Source organism: Salvia splendens, chromosome 13 (genome assembly GCF_004379255.2).
Source record: "Salvia splendens isolate huo1 chromosome 13, SspV2, whole genome shotgun sequence".
Classification (NCBI taxonomy): domain Eukaryota; kingdom Viridiplantae; phylum Streptophyta; class Magnoliopsida; order Lamiales; family Lamiaceae; genus Salvia; species Salvia splendens.
This window is the reverse complement of record NC_056044.1, coordinates 4,756,974-4,776,842: the sequence shown is the minus strand read 5'-3', so window position 1 is coordinate 4,776,842 and position 19,869 is coordinate 4,756,974. Positions and strand designations below refer to the sequence as shown.

Here is a 19,869-nt window from a genome sequence, read left to right as displayed (position 1 = left end):
CTGTTGTTTGATAAACAAGAAATGAGGCAGAAATACTATCCAACCAAATTTATGAGATACATATCCTTGTATTTTGAGAAAAAAACTGCAAGTTTGAATGGACCAACTTTGACTTATCTGATAGATTAACTATGATATCAAACATTTGGAAATATAGTTTATACGTAAAAGCAACTTTTAGGCCTTCATATATGTGATGAGCCCAAATTCAACCCCAGACTAAAGTATATCTGGGCCCAACGATACAAACCAAGAAAGTGACATCACGCCACGAAATGATTAAAGTAATACAAAAATAATCAGATTAATAATTTCCATGAAATTCTGAACTTCAAACGCACTTTTACTTGAGTAAACGACCACCGCATCCCGCCGTCCGCCGCCGCTACAATGACGGAATTCCTAGACCTCGAAATTCAGGACTCCGTCCGCATGCCGTGGAACGTCCTCCCCGGCACTAAAGCCCACGCCGCCAACTGCGCCATCCCGATCGCCGCCATCTACACGCCTCTGAAGACGCTCCCCGAGGCCACGCCGCTCCTCCCTTACTCGCCGCTCCGATGCCGCAGCTGCCGATCCGTGATCAATCCGTTCTCGATCGTCGATTTCTCCTCCGTCAACAAGATATGGATCTGCAGCTTCTGCCTCCAGCGCAACCACTTTCCGCCGCTTTACCAGTCGATTTCCGAGCAGAATTTCCCGGCTGAGCTGTTCCCACAGTATACGACTATCGAGTACGAGACTCCTGCTCCGCAGCCGCAGGATAAGGCGCAGCCTGGGAGCACTAATGTTTTTTTGTTTGTGGTGGATACTTGTGTTATCGAGGAGGAGCTGGGGTATTTGAAGTCCGCTATGTTGCAGGTTCGCATATCTTTATCACTTATTGCGATTATTTCAATAAAGTAGCGTACGCAGAATATTCAAGGGATCACGATTCAAAAATCACTTTTCCTTACTACTTGACCCCGTACCTGAGTTTTCTGGTGATTAGAGCTGCTAGTGCGTGATTGAATATAAGGTTTTTTGCATTGGTGCTCAACTGAGAACCTGTTGGGAGCTAACTAATTTTTTGATTAATTAGATTCTTACGCCATGCACATAAAATGAAATTCTATACTCCAAACAATTTTGCTAACCATACATGAACTCATTTTAACATTTGAATATAATAAATATATAATGTCGTAGTATTTGGACTGCTGTAACTTACTGATGGGTTATTTATCTGGATGTAGGTGTTGGGAATGGTGCCTGAGAATTGTTTGATCGGATTGATTACATTTGGTACATATGTGCATGTTCATGAGCTTGGCTTTGGGCTGATTCCAAAAGTTCACGTGTTCAAGGGGACAAAAGAGGTGACTAAGGATCAATTGTTGGACCAGATGGGCTTCTTTACAAAAAGACCAAGGCCGACTACAGGTGTCATAGCTGGCGTGAGAGATGGTCTGTCACAGGAGAGTGTTGCAAGGTTCTTGTTACCTGCGTCAGATTGTGAGTTCGTTCTTAATTCGGTATGGTTCTGAAGTATGGTATTATTGTACTTTTTAATTCTAATTCAAGAAGTGTCAGTGATACCTTTTATGCTTGTTTATTAATGGTTCAAAAAATGACACCTCCTTAAATGCATGTTATAGATGTAAGTTGCTTGCTCTATCTAAATTGTCTCTTGGATCATAATATTTTGTCAGCTTGGTTAGTTAATTTACGGGGTCATCAACTTATGACATTTTATTGTGCATTGTTTGTCATATATACAAGATATTAGAGGAGCTTCAGAAAGATCCTTGGCCAGTTCCATCTGATCAACGGGCTGCTAGGTGTACTGGTGCAGCATTGAGTCTGGCTGCTCATTTGCTGGGGGCATGTGTCCCTGGTTCTGGCGCTAGAATTATGGCATTTTTGGGTGGACCATCAACAGAGGGGCCAGGAGCTGTAAGTTGACCAGCCTGTGGTGTTTTTGTTTATTAGCCATTATAGCTGTTATTAAAACATCTTTAGGGTGTCTTGTTAAAAGACTATATGTTCTTCTATAAGAATTTAATCTTCCACATCATTCTGAACTAGGGACAAAGCCACATTGGGGCTTGGGGGATGCCCCCAGCAATTTTGAAAATTGTCAAGGTTATTTTCGTAATTTTATATTTGAATTATAAATTTTGAAAAAAAAATATTTTAGCTATATTTAAGAATTCAGAAATTTGTCTCGAACTGTGATAAAAATAAATTGCTGCTTGTAAACACATAAAATCCACAGGTATTGTTGGAAAGCTCTTGATGATAGCTTTCTAATGTTACCCATAATGTTGGGTTTTGATCACCGAAAGTGGTCATAATGGCTTCAAACTTGTTGCCATTAGAAAGGTGTGATCGAGAACTTTCCAATAGTACATCCGAACTTCACTTCTGAATATGGAAAACCGAGTTATTGCCTTATTGGATAATGGAATTTGGACTTTTACTAAATTACAAAGTACTTAGAATTCATGTGTTTTTTGACCAAAAAATAGAGTTTGTTAAAAACCAAAATATGGGTGTACATAGCAGTTCATATACTTTAAGCAATTAATTCATTAAAAATAGGACTTTTCGGCTTTTGTAAAAAAGAAATAAGTTGTGAGTTTAACTTTTATTTTGATTTCAAGAAAAACTTTACCTAGGAAGTTATGAAATGTCGAATTGGCCCTCTTTGCATGAAATATATGGCTCCATCAGTGTTCTGAACCATGCTTAGTTGGGACAAACAAGTAGCACATACATATTGTTTGATCGCCAATTTGCAAAATCATTCTTATTTTTTACTGCGAAGCAAATACTGTTTTATCGTGCTTTATAAGTGAAATAGATAAGATTTTGCTGAAGTTTCTCCATTTTAATTTGCAGATAGTGTCCAAAAGTCTGTCTGAACCTATACGTTCCGACAAGGACCTGGACAAAGATTCGGCTCCTCACTACCACAAAGCTGTGAAGTTCTATGAAGCACTTTCAAAACAACTTGTTCATCAAGGACATGTGCTAGACGTTTTTGCTTGTGCACTTGATCAGGTACTCATTAATGTAGATTGCATGTTAGAAAAGATAAAAATATGGTCTCTATGCTCTTCAAATGTTTGAACAACTTGTAGTTAGGATTTTATCACTTTCTAATATACTCCATATTTTTTATTTCTTAAATTGGTAGCATGTGGATCAGTGTCTTAGAAATTTCTAACAGCCAACTATGTCAGTAACTTTGATTTCACTGGTGCCTAACTGTGCCAATTATTGACTGCCGTCTCTGAAATTCTCTTAATAATTCCTAGTGGTTTCTTTAGTAGTATCTCACATCCTTGTCAATGAGGAAATTGGTATTCATCTCTTTTTGTATGTATGTAATAGGTTGGGGTTGCCGAGCTTAAAGTAGCAGTTGAAAAAACTGGAGGGCTTGTTGTTCTTGCTGAAAGTTTTGGCCATTCAGTTTTCAAGGATTCCCTACGATGTATTTTCCAAGCTGGTGATCATGATCTGGGACTGGCATCAAAGTAAGGTTTGGATGGGTTTTTGTCTATATAACATTGGCTAATACTCTTGGCACTAAATCAAGATATTGGTGTTAGACTTGTAATTTGGTTAACTTCACCTTTGGGAATCTTTTATGCCTTATTACCTATTTCTGATTTCTAATTTATTTGTCCTATTGAAGAAAAGTTTCTATTTACTTGTATGAAATGCTCTGGCTGTGCATGCCATTATAGCGTCTTGCTATGAAAGTTCCAAACCATTTTAAAGTTTGAACTGTTATGATTCTTTTGTTTTAGCATACATTTTTACTAAGTAGGTAGTAAGTGAGATGATTTTAGATAGGAGTCCCAATTGAGTCTTTTTAATTTGTGCAGTGGTATATTTGAGATCAACTGCTCAAAAGATATCAAAATTCAGGGAATAATTGGGCCTTGTGCATCACTTGATAAGGTATGGTCCCCTTAACTTCTGAAGGATCCTATGCAGTGTGCATCTAGCTAAATTTCTAACAGTTTTTGGTCTTGTACAGAAAGGTCCTTTGTGCTCTGAAACTGTTATTGGCCAAGGGAACACCACTGCATGGAAGTTATGTGGCCTTGACAAAAATACTTCCTTGTGTATAGTATTCGATGTTGCTAAGAAAGAGAGTCCAGACATTGTTTCTCAATCAGCAAACAACCAGTTCTATTTCCAGTTTCTGACATAGTAGGCTTCTGGATCAATTTTACCTTGAATCAATTTAACCTTGCAGCAGGTAGTTGAGTATTTCATTAAGGGCTTTCCTAACTTAAAGAGAAATTTTATTTCCAGTTATCAACACAGCAATGGGCAAATGAGATTCCGTGCTACTACTCTCTCGAGAAGATGGGTTGCTGGACCTGGGATCAAAGATGTAAGCATCTGTATCTCTTATTTTTCTAATCTTTTCTTGTATTTTAAATGGAGCCTTGTGGGACAATCATATAGTTCCATAATTTCATTCTCAGAAATTTTGTATCTGGTGGACAACTTAACCCTTTTCAGTGTAAGAGTTAGATCTGTAGCAACAGACATAAAAAAACGAAGACCTTTAGGGGAGGGGTTATGTAGAAGACTTGGTAAATTTTAGTTGCACACTTGCACTTGGTCATAGTTCTGGTAGCTGTGTATATAATATATATCAGGTTTTTCTTTTAGGCTTATAGTAATATAATACAGAATAGAGTATAACTTTAAAATAATGCTCAATAAGTTATTACTCTCTAAACTAGTAAGTTTATTTGTTTCCTACTTGTACCCATTCAAAAAACCATCAATTTTTATAAGAAAAATAAACTTTTGGAGAACCCCTTTGTAAACATACATGTCCTGTCAATATTATCAATTAAAAATTCTCAAAATATGAAGGGTTTTTGTGGTTACCTTTTAAGAGAGAAGCCATAGTTGGGATTTATGATCTTGAACTTTTTTCCCCATATTGAGATCTATATAGTAATGTATAATACATAAAGATATTTGATTAGTTACACTGAATTTGGTAGATGCGTGAAAATATTTTATTAGAGACAATGAACTGGTAGATGCAAAGGAAATATTTAATTAGTTACAATGGATTATTCGCCATTTGTTTTCACATATTATAACTTGACCTAATATTGTGATTTCTGAGATCAAGAAAACACTCTACAAATCAATAAATTATTCATTTATCTTTCGAAATAATAAAATTCCTAGGTCGCAACGCTATAAATTATTGAGGTTTTACTGTGTTTATTGCATTTAAGGGGAATTCTCTGACAAGATTTTGGAAGGGATTTATGGGATATGAAAAGAAATTCTTGTAGGCTATATTCATAGTACTTAATTGGGCATAACATTTGGTTGAATGGGGAACAATTAACTTAGACTCTTGGATTCACATACCATTAAATGTGCCACAAGTCTCACTATTATTTTCTTCTCTTGCTTATGTATGTTATCACTAGCTAAAAGTATGCGCAAGATTCCCTTAGATTCACTGTTCTGTTAATGGGCATGATCAAGGATTAGAACATAAAGACAGGGAAAGAAAGATGGTACATATGTATAGGGATGATAAAAAGTAGTTTCTGAAACAGTATCCAAGTCAGACCTCTTATTTTTTGAGGGGGTGTATCCCGGCACTTTAGGAAACGCATTTAAGCCTAATGTATATTCTGCAGGAACTGATATCTGGATTTGATCAAGAAGCAGCTGCTGTAGTAATGGCACGCCAAGTTTCTTTCAAAATGGAAACTGAGGTGATATACTATGCCTTTCTTTCTGAGATTTTGCGAAGAAGAATATAGAATTTTCATGTTTCAGATTCCATATGCTGTAGCATGAGACTACCTGTTGCGGTTCAGTTTTCAAAATAGCCTCCATTACCTTGTGTTGTATCCTAATGAACCTGCTAATATTTTTGAAGCTCATAACAGTTTGACCCATAAGTAACTATATCAAGCTACAGAACCTTTCACGAGGGGCTTTATTCTGATCAAACATATGTGAAGCATTTCTAATTAGCTCTCTCTCGCTTGCTCTCTGATTCTTTTGGATGGGTAGGAATATATTATTTTATTATTTAAGGATAACACTAGGATACAAGAATGCCAGCTAAGTGGTTCCACTCCAATGCATAATAGTATCACATACAAGGAAGGCATGAATTCTCTGTAGCTAAGCTAAATTAATTCCTCTTCTGAACCTTATCGGGTACTAATCCAAGTTTTCCAAAAACTCTTACTTGCAGTTTCTTTAAGCTTGATAATTTTCCATGTACATATCAGCCATTTCCTTTTGCTTTACAATTACCATTGTTTTGTACATACCAGTGTCATTATCTTCTTTATCACAAGGTCATGACATTTTTTTATATGCTATTCAGCTATTGAAATGCATATGAAATTGGTAATTGTCTGAATGTGGTTATTCTGAGGCTATTGTTTTTAGCGTCATCTTGTACATGCTGCTGTCCTATAGTATCTTAGTCTTAAGGAATGTAATACTTAGTGTTCCTATGAGATAACACTTGAAAGGGTTGCACTTGGTAGCTATTTTTTTGGTTGCTAGCAATTTGGTAAGGAATAAGAACTGATAAAGTTCTTATGTTTCTAATCATGTGCTTAGGATGGGTGCTATGCCTGTTGCGGTGTTGCCTTCTAGTTGCTTTTTAGTATTACTTGCTTTACCTTTTTGTCCTCAAATAAATTTTAATTTTCTCTACAGGCTGAATTTGACCCAATAAGGTGGCTGGATAAGTCATTGATACATATATGTACACAATTCGGAGAGTACCAGAAGGATAACCCATCTTCTTTTGGGTTATCCCCTAGACTATCAATATTTCCTCAGTTCATGTTCCACCTGCGGCGTTCACAATTTGTCCAGGTGCATGATTATCTCTCTTGAATATGTAGTGAGGGATTATTTGAATTAAATCACAACTACAATGATTGGATAGGAATTAAATGAAGTTGAACTGGAAAATAAGCCAGAAAAACAGTCGGTATGACAGGCACCTACTCGTCCCACATGATGAGAAAACTACTTACATAGTCATATACTCTCTTGTTGATGTTATTTTTACTTGTTGAGATGCTGTACCTCTTTTCTAAATGGGTACGTAATAGATGTCTCTCATACTTATTAAGTAAAGAAACAAATGCCATCTGTTTGGGTATAAACTATGCTCTTAAATTCAGATTCATCTGATTTTAAAGTGTATGTGATGTCCAGTAATCACACAGAGTTGGTGCTAACTATTTTTCTGCTATTCGCTCTGAAAATAATGTTATATACTTACCTCAAACAAAACAAATAAAAAATAAAAAAGGTTAGGTTAAACATGCTATTTCTTACCTTTTAAATGAAAAATTCAAGAAAAAGAGATCAAAACTTAAATGTTGTAGGATAGAGATAGCCAATATGAGATTGTTTCTTCATGACACCACCTCTAAAACTTTGTAGACTATTGTTTCATTGAGCTGAGATCTGAATTTGTTTTTATCCTCTCTATTAAGGTATTCAACAATAGCCCCGATGAGACGGCATTCTTTAGGATGATTCTGAACAGAGAAAATGTTTCTAATTCAGTTGTCATGATTCAACCTTCCCTGATCTCCTACGCTTTCAACTCTGGGCCAGAAGCTGCACTTCTCGATGTGGTTTCCATTGCTGCTGATAAAATCCTTCTTCTTGATTCGTATTTCACTATTGTTGTATTTCATGGAGCATCTATTGCTCAATGGCGAAAAGCTGGATATCATGAATTGCCTGAACATCAGGTAAGTCTGTCTGTTGCTGTATGAATTTTCTCCATACATGTACTTCAATTATATCTGGAAACTCTTGAAATGGTGGTACAAGATGATTTTAAGTTAACATGGAGTATGTTATATTGAATTCAGGGCTGCTTGTTGGTCTTAATATATAGAGATAATACATTGTACCCTATCACTCTGGCTAGAGCACTAGACATTGATCCATTCTATCTTAGATGATGAAGTAATCTGAATGTGCTATTGAGATATTTGTTTCATATCCACCAGAAAAAATATAATACGATGCTCGTATTATAATACATTTGATGTGGTGGAAAGTGATTATCAACCTAGAGAAGAAAGTTTTTAAGTCTAGGCATTAGTTCAGTGAATGTTTTGCATTGTTACCTTATCAAGTATTTTGTTATTTTAGGCTTTCGCTCAGTTGCTACAAGCTCCCCGAAGTGACGCAGATGCGATAATAAGAGAAAGATTCCCAGTTCCTCGTCTTGTAATCTGTGATCAGCACGGTTCTCAGGTTTTTTATTGTCTTTCATCAGAACTAGTATTTGAACGCATAACAAGTGTTTATGGTACTCTGGCCTCATTTGCATACATTGTATGTTGTTACTCATGGCACTGTAGTTTGTCTTAGTATAAAATCAACATTAGTTGAATTAAATGCTCTGGGAATTCACTGAATTATCTATATTAAGTTCAGAATATTGCTTAGGCTTTAACACAAGTTATATGGGTTGTTGGATGATTGAATATTCTTTATATTTGTTTTATTTTGTGTTGACTTAGCTTGAATCAATGTAATCAAACAATGAACTTAATTCAGTTGCATGTCCTAAAGCTATCTAATCATGTAAACTGATATTTAGAATGTGCGTCATTTAAAGGTGATCTCTTTGGTGGTTTTGTTACTATCCCATTGTCTTTTCATGCCAGCTCTATGTAGAGATATCAAGAAAAGGTCTATCAACTCTCAGATCAATGAAGTTAGTTTGGGTGTTTATAGCTAGTCAATTTCTGAGGAAATTATTTTCACCACACTGTCATTCAAGAATCACACCTTAGTCTGATGGAAAGCTCTTTCTCCTTGGTTTAATTCAGTACAATTAGTGTCTACCTCTACTATTTTGATTTGAAATCCTCAACATTATATGCTCCTTCTCCTTTTGCTTCCGGTGAATTTGTTCATCTCCCACTGTTACCATGATTTGTGCAGTGTTAATATCGTGTAAAATGAACATTAATACATTTGTTGTTGCTTTAGTTATGAGGTATGTCTGGGTAGCAGTTTAAGGCATAAAGCAGAATGAATCCTTCCCCAATCAATTCCTGTTTCTCCTCAACCCGTATACACTTGCAATAGTAAAATCAGTAATGCATTATCAATTCATGCCATCAGGGACAACGATAATTTGATAACTGAGGCAATGCAATGCTCCCCCATCAACCAGTATAGATTTCTCTCTTTTTTTCTTATGAGGGTTGATGCCATTTCAGTTGAACTTTGATTTCACTCTAACGAACCCGTGAATTAGAAGGAAATAGTATGATCACACATTAAAGTGGTAAAATCAGAATGATAAAGAATTTGTGAATTTCTAAACTTGGTAAGTACCATGGTGAATTGATCATTTGCTGATCTATATTAAAATGCTGGAAAGCATACGCTTTCAAAATCAATATGAGTTAAATTTGCACACATGGTACTAGAGTTTGGAGAGGCTACAAGATATAGCGATCCTAATGGAGGGAATTTAAAGAGGATCTATGATGCCACGAGGTCATGTTGTTGTGCTGTAGGAGGACTGTTTTAGATGCTGAAGATGTTTGTTTATCACTGTACTGCCAGATATAAATATTTGAGTTTATTTTATTGCTTATATCCTCATGTTGAAAATACTAAGGAGCTTTATCTGATGCTGCCCTAATATGACTTTATTGCCATAAAATGTGCAGGCCCGCTTTCTTCTAGTGAAGTTAAATCCTTCAGCTACTCATAATTCAGATACTCAGGCAGCTCCTGGAGGTGATATCATATTCACTGATGATGTCAGCTTTGAGGTCTTCTCGGACCACCTGCAGCGCTTGGCAGTTCAATAGAGTGGTACTTACCAACACTTTCTGAGGTTAGATAGTACACAACTGATTTTGTAAACTGTTCTTTTCTTTCTAGAAAGTAATATGAACAGTGTGTCTTAATTTTACGCCCTCATTGGAAAAGGCTTGTAGACTCTCTATGATCCTATTACTATTAATGAAAATTAAGGTTTGCTGTTCGAGTTTGTTATCAGTTTTAAATACCTGAATGGTCCCTTTGCATCTTTTTGATCGTGAGAGAGTGTGTGTGGTTGGAATAACCTGTGTGTATTATCAAGTTACTCCCCCCGTCCCGCTCTAATTGACACATTTCCTAAAATGGAAATATCACTATCTCTACTTTATTCTCTCTCCACTCAACTCAAAAAACAAAACTGCATAAAATCCCGTGCCAAATAGGAAATGCTCCACTTAGAGTGGAACAGAGGGAGTATTACTTAAAACAATATTGTCAGTCATAAAATAGTTCTTTTTTCTTTAATTCATATCTATGAATGAACCAGTAAGCTCTACTTTTATTCGTGTTTCCTTTCCTACCATTTAGCCATGGTGCCATGATCTATCTCCTGCTCATTGTAATACAAAGCTGTTCTCGTTCTGTTATTTGGCATTTGGTTAATTATCAGGTGAACCGATTTGATAAATTAAACCAAGTATTATCGTGACTGTAAATCTGATTTACCTTTCAATGATGTGCAAACTATTAATATTTTCATTATCAATATATTTCAACACAGAGCAAAGGACTGAGCTACATCATCCAGTTGATTCGTTCATATTATCATGTTATGTTTTTTAAGACTTGAAGAGAAAAGGCCTTTCTCTTTGTAGCTATTCCTTTACGTTTACGTGCATCTTTCCAAATTCTGCTATTTACTAGGGACCCCTGCAGAGATGAACATTTTCTTGTACACATCTATATGTAGATACTCCTTCAGATGGAAGACTTCTTCATTCCTGTCGTCGCTCTTGGCTTTCAATAATGTTCCCTTTTTCCGAGAGTCTACCATACCCCTTCAAATTGCAGACGGAGCTTGTAACTCCACCAGATTAACTTATCAGCTTAAGGCCTGGGTGATCCTCTTAAGAATCATGACAAGAACATTTGGCTACCTTGTCCCACGCGATAAGATACATTTGTATAGGAGCGAAGCTGCTGCTAAACTCTAGGTCAATCTTGGAAAAACATCCCTGAACAAGGTTCTAGCACCATGCCAAGCGTGTCCGAAGAAGAAATGCAAGCAAAGAAAGCATGCTCGAAAGTAGCATACCAAGCTAGAAACTGTATGTGAACTATTAGTATGGTCAACAATTCACTGCAATGCAAGAGGCAAACTACAATTATTCTGTCGGCTCTTTTTAATTATCACGTAGTGGTTCAGGCATCTCTTTGCTTAACTCACTGAGTTTGAAATTAGTTTGTAAATGTATCCACAAGATTCACTTTTAACGGTCCAAATGGTAGACTCTGGAAATGTTAATAATTGCACCATATATCACATTTTACTCAATGGACTGAACAAGAATCCCTCTTTTCCAAGCTTCGTGAGATGACATGACAAGAAACATATTCCATTGTGAAGGCTTTTGATTGTGCTTATTTTCCGGGATGGTACTACAGTATGTTCTTAAATACTAAATAGTGATTGATGTAAGTGGCCCAGGAACCTTCTTGTATAAAATGTAAGCAATTAGGGTTCTGCTGGTACTTACATATGCTGAGACATAATGTGCTACAGTACATGTGGTTTATGTGGTTCCAGTGATTAATAGAGGTCCACTGCACTGCTTATGATAAATTAATATTTGCTTGTGACGCTTATATCTGATATTTGGAAATTTCAATTGTTTCTTTGATAATATTGTGGGTTGAGTGAATGAACATCAGTTTCTTTTCACTTATATTTTCCTGGCTTATGTTTCTTAGCTCATTCTTTGCAGCAATTAACATTTCAAGTGATGTATTTTTCCTTATGTTGGTGTTTAGATCTGTTGAGTCATTTCCTTCCTTCTATTTACAACTTGAGGGAGCAAGAGCTAGGATAATTTGTTGAAGTATTACATAAACAGTCACTTTTAGTCGTATCTTGATGTAATACTGGTCCAAGGTTATCAAGATAATGGAAGTAGGTTCTGCCTTCTTTTTTCTCATCTTTGTTTTCTGTGAGGGAGTTGGAGAAATTCTCTATAATACCGTGTGGTGTACCTCTTGAGATGTACTAGCCATAAAGTTGACTCAAGAGGGTGGTGCTGGATTAGGTGGTGCTGTCTTTCTTAGATAGCAGATTCTCCCTGTGCTATCTTCCTTGTTTAACAGTAATTATTTTGAGCTCTTGAATTTGAAGTGGGTGATGTCAGATGTGGTTACTTATTTCTGTTGATAACTTTAGCAATTTCTGTAATTTATGCAGCACGAAAATCACATGTAAAGTGTTATTATTCAATCTTATCCATGCATACTTGGATTTCAGGAGGAATATGCGTCTAAAGAGAATTATTATTCTGAACAGTTTGAACTAATTATATATTATGAATACGACAGAAAAATTCCAGCATAAGGTTGCAAGCAGCAAAGGTTTTTTATTCAATGTTTTACAGGATATAGAAAGATAACTTGTTTGTTAATATTACTATTATTAATTTGTTTTACCGGCTTATATTATGCTGCAATCATGTATGATAAGGCATAGCTAGAACCCTTTCTAGCTAAAATATGGAATGGTGGATAAGATCTAAGGTGTCTCCTTAGACTCCTTTTAAACCCAAGCTTTGTACTAACTCTTGAATCTCGCTATGAACTCCAAAAGAGAAAGAAACAGGAGAAGTGTTAAGCACAAAATATATACATAATGATTGAACAGTCATTAGAGCTGTAGGAAGTATGAACTGTAGATTTTGCTCTTGTGATTAAAATGAAATTGATTTTCCCCTACTGCAAGAGAAATGAGGGCAAGCTCAAACAAATTGGAAGAAAGAAGTATGATCCCATTGCCTGAAACATCCCAATTCTAGCGTTTGCAAAAGTACTTGGCAAATAACAATTTGTTTCTATATTGCACTTGTGCTGCGTTGGTTTTAAGTTTTAACTGTGAGAAAAGCTGATGATGGATATTCACACTGGACATGCTAGCAAGTCTCACCATTGACTCTGGTTAATTGTAATTTTCACTCTACTGTTCATTGTTAACTTGTCCTCCCTTCATAGAGAAACAGACCTTATTCTGACATCCCTAGGCAGGTTCATTTTTGTTCATTCCTTGAGTATAACCAGTTTCAATATTTAAAACTAAACTGAGAAACCAACAATCTCAAAGTAGTTAATCAAGTTTGTGTAGATTTTACTCCATAAGGTCTCCTCTTGTTCAATTTGGGTTTAGGCTACTGTACAGAGAAGTTTTATCTAATTATTTCATTGTATTTTGGTGTTGGTTTATTATAGTAACGGTAAGTTGTTAAGCTAGATTCGTTTATGCTTTACTCTTTGTTTCAATAGAGAAACCAATTCTGTTATCATCTATTGATTGGGAACTTCCTGGAGTTGGGCACATTAGTGAAACAATATTGAAAATTCTAAATAACAATAATATCTTAGTTCTAGCACAAACATTTCTCTTCTATGCTTCAAAAATATCTGTAGGACTGTTTCCTGGCATTCTTCTGGAATTGCTCCTATTGACTATGGTTTCATATCTTAAGTGAAGGATCTACAATATTCTGTATTACTCTATATATCTCATTCTTATAATTGATTCTTATTGCTTACCTTCAATGTTCATGAACTCGTGTACATTCTTTCGTGGATCACTTGGTTGTTTTCCAGATTCCACTAGTTGATGTGCGGAGGCCAAGTACTTTCTAGTAACATGATTTTTCTGAGAAAGTGAGAATGGAAGGAATCTGTGGTTAGCTGTCCATGCTGTGTCACTTCTATCATGGACAAGAGAGTCTATAAAAATGTATATATACTTTACAGTCGTATAACTTATCAAACTGAGGCAGTAAATGTTGTGGAAGAATTATTTTTAATCCGTCTTTTAGAGCCTGCAAAAGGCATAATATGTTAACAAGATTGAAATTGTCGATGGTATGCATAAAATTGGATTAATCTTACTTGCAATAGGAAGCCTGGAGCCACATTGTGCTCTAAAAGTATTTGAAGTTCTTGACGGATATTGTAAAGCCTGTGGGTATATGCATTTGCACTGTCAACTTAAAAAATAGCCAATGGCCAAATTTAGAAGATAATCCATGTTAGATGGAATTAACTGTTTTGGGCTCTGCTCTTTGACAGCATTTCTTGCAATTTTAGCTATTGTATCTTCCCACCCAGTTCTGATTTGAGCTCCCTTCAGGGAAGCCTTGCAGCAACTTTATTGCACAAGGTATGGGAAATGGAGATATTAGCCAAATACTAGACTACTGGGAACCAGAGACATATAATTTATGGCATGAACTAAATATGTGCACTTTTCTATACTGAACTTGAAGTTCCAGGTAGCTTCAAATGAGCGTATAGCTTGTCTTAGGTTATTCCTGGAATTGTGAGTAATTTTATTGGCCAATTGTTGAGGTAGCTTTATCCCTTCTTGGTGTGCTATGGAGGCCAATACTTTCAGAATCTGTAGAAAAGAGAGAATTGCTTAGATGGAAGATATAAGTCAGTCAGATTTTGGGGAAGGTGAATCGACAGTTTGGAAGTATGAGACATAGTGACTGCACCTCTTCATTTGTAGGTTCGAGGAGTTGAATAAACCTGCACAGTGGCTTTATAGACTCAAGTTTGAGGCATCACTACAGCAGAAGAATACCTTGTTAAATCCTTTGAACTTCTCTAGCATCCATTTCATATACAACAGGGAATCAGTTGATAGCTTGTCTGCTTCGTATAGGATAATAGCTGTTATTCATTGGATACTGTTATTAATCTGCAAGTTTGAAGCCATATAATTCTTGTTAAAGATTTGATATATGTACCTCTACTGTTCCCAAGGTTGCTGTGCAATACTTTGTCAGAATTCTGATTTTTCTCATTGATAAGTTCAAGTATCACATGCTTTGCATAACCTTTGAGTTCAGAAAGGTTGACTTCAGTATGTTGAGGTGATACCATTAAGCTTACGTGGATGCTCTCCTCTGCTTCTCCCTGTGAGTCAAATATTTAAATATACTGGGAACATACAAATTTAATAAGTTCCTTGACTTGGTCGTATTTCCCTCTCATGTGTAAATTTGGTTAGGTAATGAAGAGGGGTTTGCTAGTATTTAGAAGTGTATGCAGTGAAAAGGCATCACTAAGCAGCTTGCTTCTTTCTTCTCGTGAGTTAAATCAGTATTTGGATCGACTGCTGTTTATAGATGGCTAATATTCTAAAAAGTTCAATTCTACTCTTCTAATTGTGCTTGCAAAGCTTATCTAATACAATTTTTGGGCTGTGGATATTCCATAAGTAGAAATATTTTTGTGTCCAAACCCCCAGGCAGGGGAGCCCGCCCCCTGCCCCCCAGAAAACTCACCAGCAAGTGGGATCGCTGCGGTCAAGGACGGATTCACTTCTTTTCAGGGTCCATACTTCTACATTTGTTTTTGTGCTTGTAACAGGTCTAGCATTTCGTTTTATGAAACCTGGCTAATTTACTAATTTCTGAGCACTATTTTATATGATTATCCATTGAATAAGAGTTATAAGACATATAATGCAATTATTAATTACTATTATTCGCGATGAAATATATTCCTTTGTTGCTCCATTGTTGTGCTGAAATTTAGTACAGTTATTATGCATGTCTAATAAGCTGAAAAAGAGAGAAAGTAATCCCCAAATTAATTAGGAATATTCTATGAGGTGCTACTATTTACTTATGCAGTTTACCTTGAAGTGAAATTCCTTGCGTTCTTCTTTTGCCTGTGGATAACAAAGTCAAATGATCACATAACTGCAAGTATGCACTAAGTATTACTGGGACAGAGTAGTATCCGCATTTGAATGAGTTTTCATGTCAATACTATGAATATAGGTAGTCTTTCAAAATGATTGGTTTAGTTGCTCTTAGAGTGATACTTAAGTTAAACTAGACTAAATTGTGTGCATATTAAGAACCGCATTTTCCGGCCCTTGATATCTGTTATATAAATGAGAATTTAACTGTAACCTGCACTTTGTCTGGTCCAAAAGCTTCCCTAAGCAAAGCACAAATCATGGTTCTCTTTCCTACTCCTGGGTTGCCTTCAAATATGAAGTGACCACAGTCTTCTCCTTTTTCATGAAGATTTCTTACTACTGCCTGTAGTTCAAGTGCAGCTTTCCTGTTGCATAGAAAATCCTGCAGGTGTAGAGGCCTATACTTCTCTGCCCAGATATACTCTCTTTCATATTCATTTGTGTTTGTCTCCTGGTTCTCATGTCTAACTCCTCCGGTGGATGGAGTCTGATGTGCTGGTGCTGGACTCTGTAAAACCATCGGTGATGTTGGTGCAGATTGTGATTCTGAGAGTGGTGTTGGCGGTGGTGAGGGAAATGATAGTACTTTCGGTTGTGTTATCTGAGGTAGTGTATGTGGTAATGATTCGAGTAGAGGTTCGTTTAGTGGTGACAGTGGCAGCATTGGTAGTGGCTCAAAGTCTCTCTCCCTCAAGGGCTTCTGGGAAGCCATAGTAGTATCTTCATTTATCATTCCAAGAAGAGTGCCATTTTCTCTCTCAGACTCCTTTTTTTTCTTCTTGGCTTTGACTTTTGCGGCTGCTTCTACACTCTCTGTGGTTTTTGATGCACAACCATCTTGGGAGGTTTTGTTAGAAGAAAACCTCGATGAGGAATTGCCTCGTTTATGTTTTTTCTGGCTAAACCAAGACGAGCTCCATTCACGCACCTTGACAGCAAAACGAGACTTGGAGCCAGAGCTGACTGACTCTCTCCAGGACTAGAGTCGGAGTGTTTTTCCATATTGATAGCAACGGAAAAGTCTGTTTTATAGCATGGCCTGATGGATTTTTCTGCATTTCTTTCGCTTACAGGGTTGTACCCTGAGAGTTTTCCTCTGTTGATATCCAGCGAAAAGTCGGTTAATCCCTTAAAATAGGGGCTGCTGTCATTGTACCTTGCTTCTATCAGTGCATTTCTTTTGTTGAATTCGTGCAGATTTTCTTCTGTCAGGTTTAGATCCATTTTATCTCCTCTGACATACTCACCGAGTTTCTTGGACCAGGTTGTCACCGGCGAACCAACTGAACGAGCTGACCTGGCCGGCTGGCTCAACAGAGGTAGCTTCAAGCGGGCTGGTGTGTTTCGAAATTAAGACTGACATCGAGAGAGTAAGATTTGATTCAACTCTCTTTTCTTTCCTGAAAAGAAAAAAAGTTGATCTTGTATTATGGTGTGTGAGGAGAAGGTGGTGTTCTTTTTGCCGCTCCAGACAGACATTAGAGGCGTTAACTATGAGAAAAAAGAAGAAAAAAATGGATTTGGTGTGAATACTATGGAGAATTGAAAATGATGGATCAATGCAATATCAATATTTTTTTGTCATCATGTCATGACAGACTTTTAGGAACAATCAATCAGCTGATTTATTAAGTGAAGAAGAGAAACTACAGATTTGTGGTCTTTTCTATCATTGTAATTTGATCCAGCTTGTTAAACATGTGTTTATAACCATCATTCGACGATCAGGATAATTAATTATATCGTTCCTGATTTTAATGAAGAGATAAGTAACGTTATCATTACTTTGTAGTAACTGTTTGAAACTCCTAACATTGAATTGGAGCAAACCTCCTCATATTGCGTGAAGGATATTTATTACTTTAACTAGAAATAAACTTATAATCCATCACTTTCCTAAAAATAGGAACTCTCATGAGATTTAATATAAAATTAATAAAGTAAGAGAAAGAAAAATGGTGTTAGTGAGAAATGAGTTCCATTTCCGAAAAAAAGAAGCTTCTTAGTAAAATTGAAAGTTTCTACTTTTAAGAAATAGACCAAAATGGAAAACGTTTATACTTTTAAGAAACTGAGCAAATAATTTGCAACATCATATCATGTCTTTTTCTACTAAAACATTATGTACATCGGTGCACGATGTAGCCTCTCCTGCGGGCTTTCCTATGGGAAAATGTTAGTGGAAAGTGAGAGTAAACTTTATATAGTTTTAAGGGATTTTGGCCCGTAAAACTATTAACTCAAAAATATGCTATTTCCTATGAATTATAAAATTGGTAAGAAAAATCACCAACTTTGGCGTTAATTGCATTTTCACATGACGGATCAGAAGGCGGATCCAGATGGATTACATGACATTTTTAATCCTAGTTGTCGCTACTTCTCTTCATGTAGTGTATGATTTGTAAAACCATAGAGTTAAAATTAAACCATTTAAGAAACGAAATATTAGCCGATTCGAAGTACGATTTGTCAGTCAAAGTTTTAGATTTATCGAAAAAGCTAGGGAAGGAAACAACGTCGTAAGGTTTTAAATTTCTAATGTGCAGACGCAGACTTTACAATTGTCCAAGTAGATCTATATTGTCGGGATATTTTAAAATCGGCTCGGGAGGGGGAAAAACATGCACCGCCAAAGTATGATTTTTCATACTACTTTTATAGATTATGGGAAATATTATATCTTTGGGAAAGTTAATGGTTTTAAGTACCAAAATCTCTTAGCTTTATAATAAAATGTGGGGTCTATCTACCATTCATTTATAATAAAAACGAATTGGGTCTCATAATGGTGGACGACCTACAATGGCAAACAGAGACTCCTAATGATAGACGAACTAAAATGGTAAACTGGAACTCCTAATAGCGAACGAAGGGAGTATGAAATTTTCATCTAAATAAATTTGAATTAAAATTGGATGAAATAATTGGTTCTTCAGTTTCTACTAACTGACCAGTTAAAAACTAGCTAGTTCTGATTCTGGTTCCTAATATATAAAATTTCGCAATCAGTTACCAATGTTTCAGTTCGATTAGAATCAGAACCGGTCAAAGAAGCCGACCTAGGGTCGGGCATACCACGAGTTCTTTCTTCTTTTGTTCTAGGCAAATAATGGAATTCCAATTTAATGAAGGAGAATAGATTTATTCTGAATGAGGGAGTGACGCATAATCGTTGTGCGTCGTTATTAATAAACGCACAACCCTTATGCGTCGTTCTTTAGTGACGCACAAGGGTTATGAGTCGTTTAACGACGCATAAAGGTTATGCGTCTTACCTTAATGACGCATAACCCTTATGCGTCGTTAAGTCGGCTTTTAACCCCCTGCGGGCTAACGCAGCGCACAGAACACACTTTCACTTCATCTCTCGGCGATTTCAGGCGATTTTAGGCGATTTTCGGCGATTTCTCCATAAGATCCGGTAATTTGTTCATCAATTTAGCTGCATTCATCATTATTCATGTTTATTTTGCTTTCATTTGTTAGTTTTACCCAATTTATACAAATTAGGGCTTGTAGGAAAAATGTCCATAATTGTCGTTGTTTTAAATGTTTTTGATGCAGAAATCATGCAAGTATTTGTGAGTTTGTATTGGGGTGGTAGAGTAGTTCAACTACCACATATGGGTATTGGTTATGAACCACCTCGTCCGAGGAGCTCCATCATATTAAATTCAGGTGTTTCCTATTCTGAATTGGTAGCAATGATCTGTGATGCGATGAGAATAGATATGAACCAACACACAATTGAATTATTATGGAGACAATGTATAGTCTTTGCTTCCGGTATGAGTTATACATGTTCTATGATTTGCAATGATGAAAGTGTAATGTTTATGTTCAACAATGCTCAAAATTCAAGTGGGTGTATTGAATTATTTGTTGAGTATTGAAGAGGTAACGTGGTGCGTAGGTGTCGTTCAAGTGAGGATATATCCTACTGGCAGGATAAAGATCCTAACTAAGCCTAGACCTCGTCTTCAAAGATTCCTCAACCCACTTCTACTGATCAGTATAGTGGAGGTAAGGGTCGAATCCCACAGAGATGGTGC

At 36.4% G+C, this 19,869-nt stretch overlaps 2 protein-coding genes across 10 annotated transcripts; one reads left to right on the top strand and one right to left on the bottom strand.

Moving 5' to 3' along the window:
• Positions 1 to 305: 305 nt before the first annotated feature.
• LOC121761827 (protein transport protein SEC23-like) lies at positions 306 to 17,398 on the top strand. 5 transcript variants are annotated; one of them, XM_042157506.1, is made up of 14 exons: positions 306 to 861; positions 1,236 to 1,514; positions 1,762 to 1,935; positions 2,884 to 3,045; positions 3,379 to 3,521; positions 3,876 to 3,951; positions 4,031 to 4,206; positions 4,312 to 4,393; positions 5,682 to 5,759; positions 6,727 to 6,888; positions 7,521 to 7,784; positions 8,194 to 8,298; positions 9,735 to 9,882; positions 17,079 to 17,398. In XM_042157506.1, exons 1-13 carry the CDS (start codon positions 391 to 393, stop codon positions 9,876 to 9,878), a joined length of 2,316 nt encoding a protein of 771 aa, XP_042013440.1. In that variant the 5' UTR covers positions 306 to 390; the 3' UTR covers positions 9,879 to 9,882; positions 17,079 to 17,398. The 5 variants fall into 5 exon arrangements, with proteins under 5 accessions (XP_042013440.1, XP_042013438.1, XP_042013441.1 ...); XM_042157504.1 differs by having other exon boundaries at positions 9,735 to 9,904; XM_042157507.1 differs by lacking the exon at positions 17,079 to 17,398 and adding an exon at positions 10,802 to 11,735.
• Positions 12,680 to 17,069, bottom strand: LOC121761828 (probable replication factor C subunit 3). Of its 5 annotated transcripts, XR_006042109.1 has the most exons (7): positions 16,026 to 17,069; positions 15,746 to 15,778; positions 14,850 to 15,018; positions 14,595 to 14,772; positions 13,987 to 14,494; positions 13,842 to 13,916; positions 12,680 to 13,747 (listed from the first exon to the last, which is right to left on the bottom strand). XR_006042109.1 is itself a non-coding variant. In XM_042157508.1 (5 exons), exons 1-4 carry the CDS (start codon positions 16,545 to 16,547, stop codon positions 14,642 to 14,644), a joined length of 855 nt encoding a protein of 284 aa, XP_042013442.1. In that variant the 5' UTR covers positions 16,548 to 17,069; the 3' UTR covers positions 12,680 to 14,494; positions 14,595 to 14,641. The 5 variants fall into 5 exon arrangements, 2 of the variants coding, with proteins under 2 accessions (XP_042013442.1, XP_042013443.1); XR_006042108.1 differs by having other exon boundaries at positions 13,842 to 14,494; XR_006042107.1 differs by having other exon boundaries at positions 12,680 to 13,916.
• Positions 17,399 to 19,869: the final 2,471 nt, after the last annotated feature.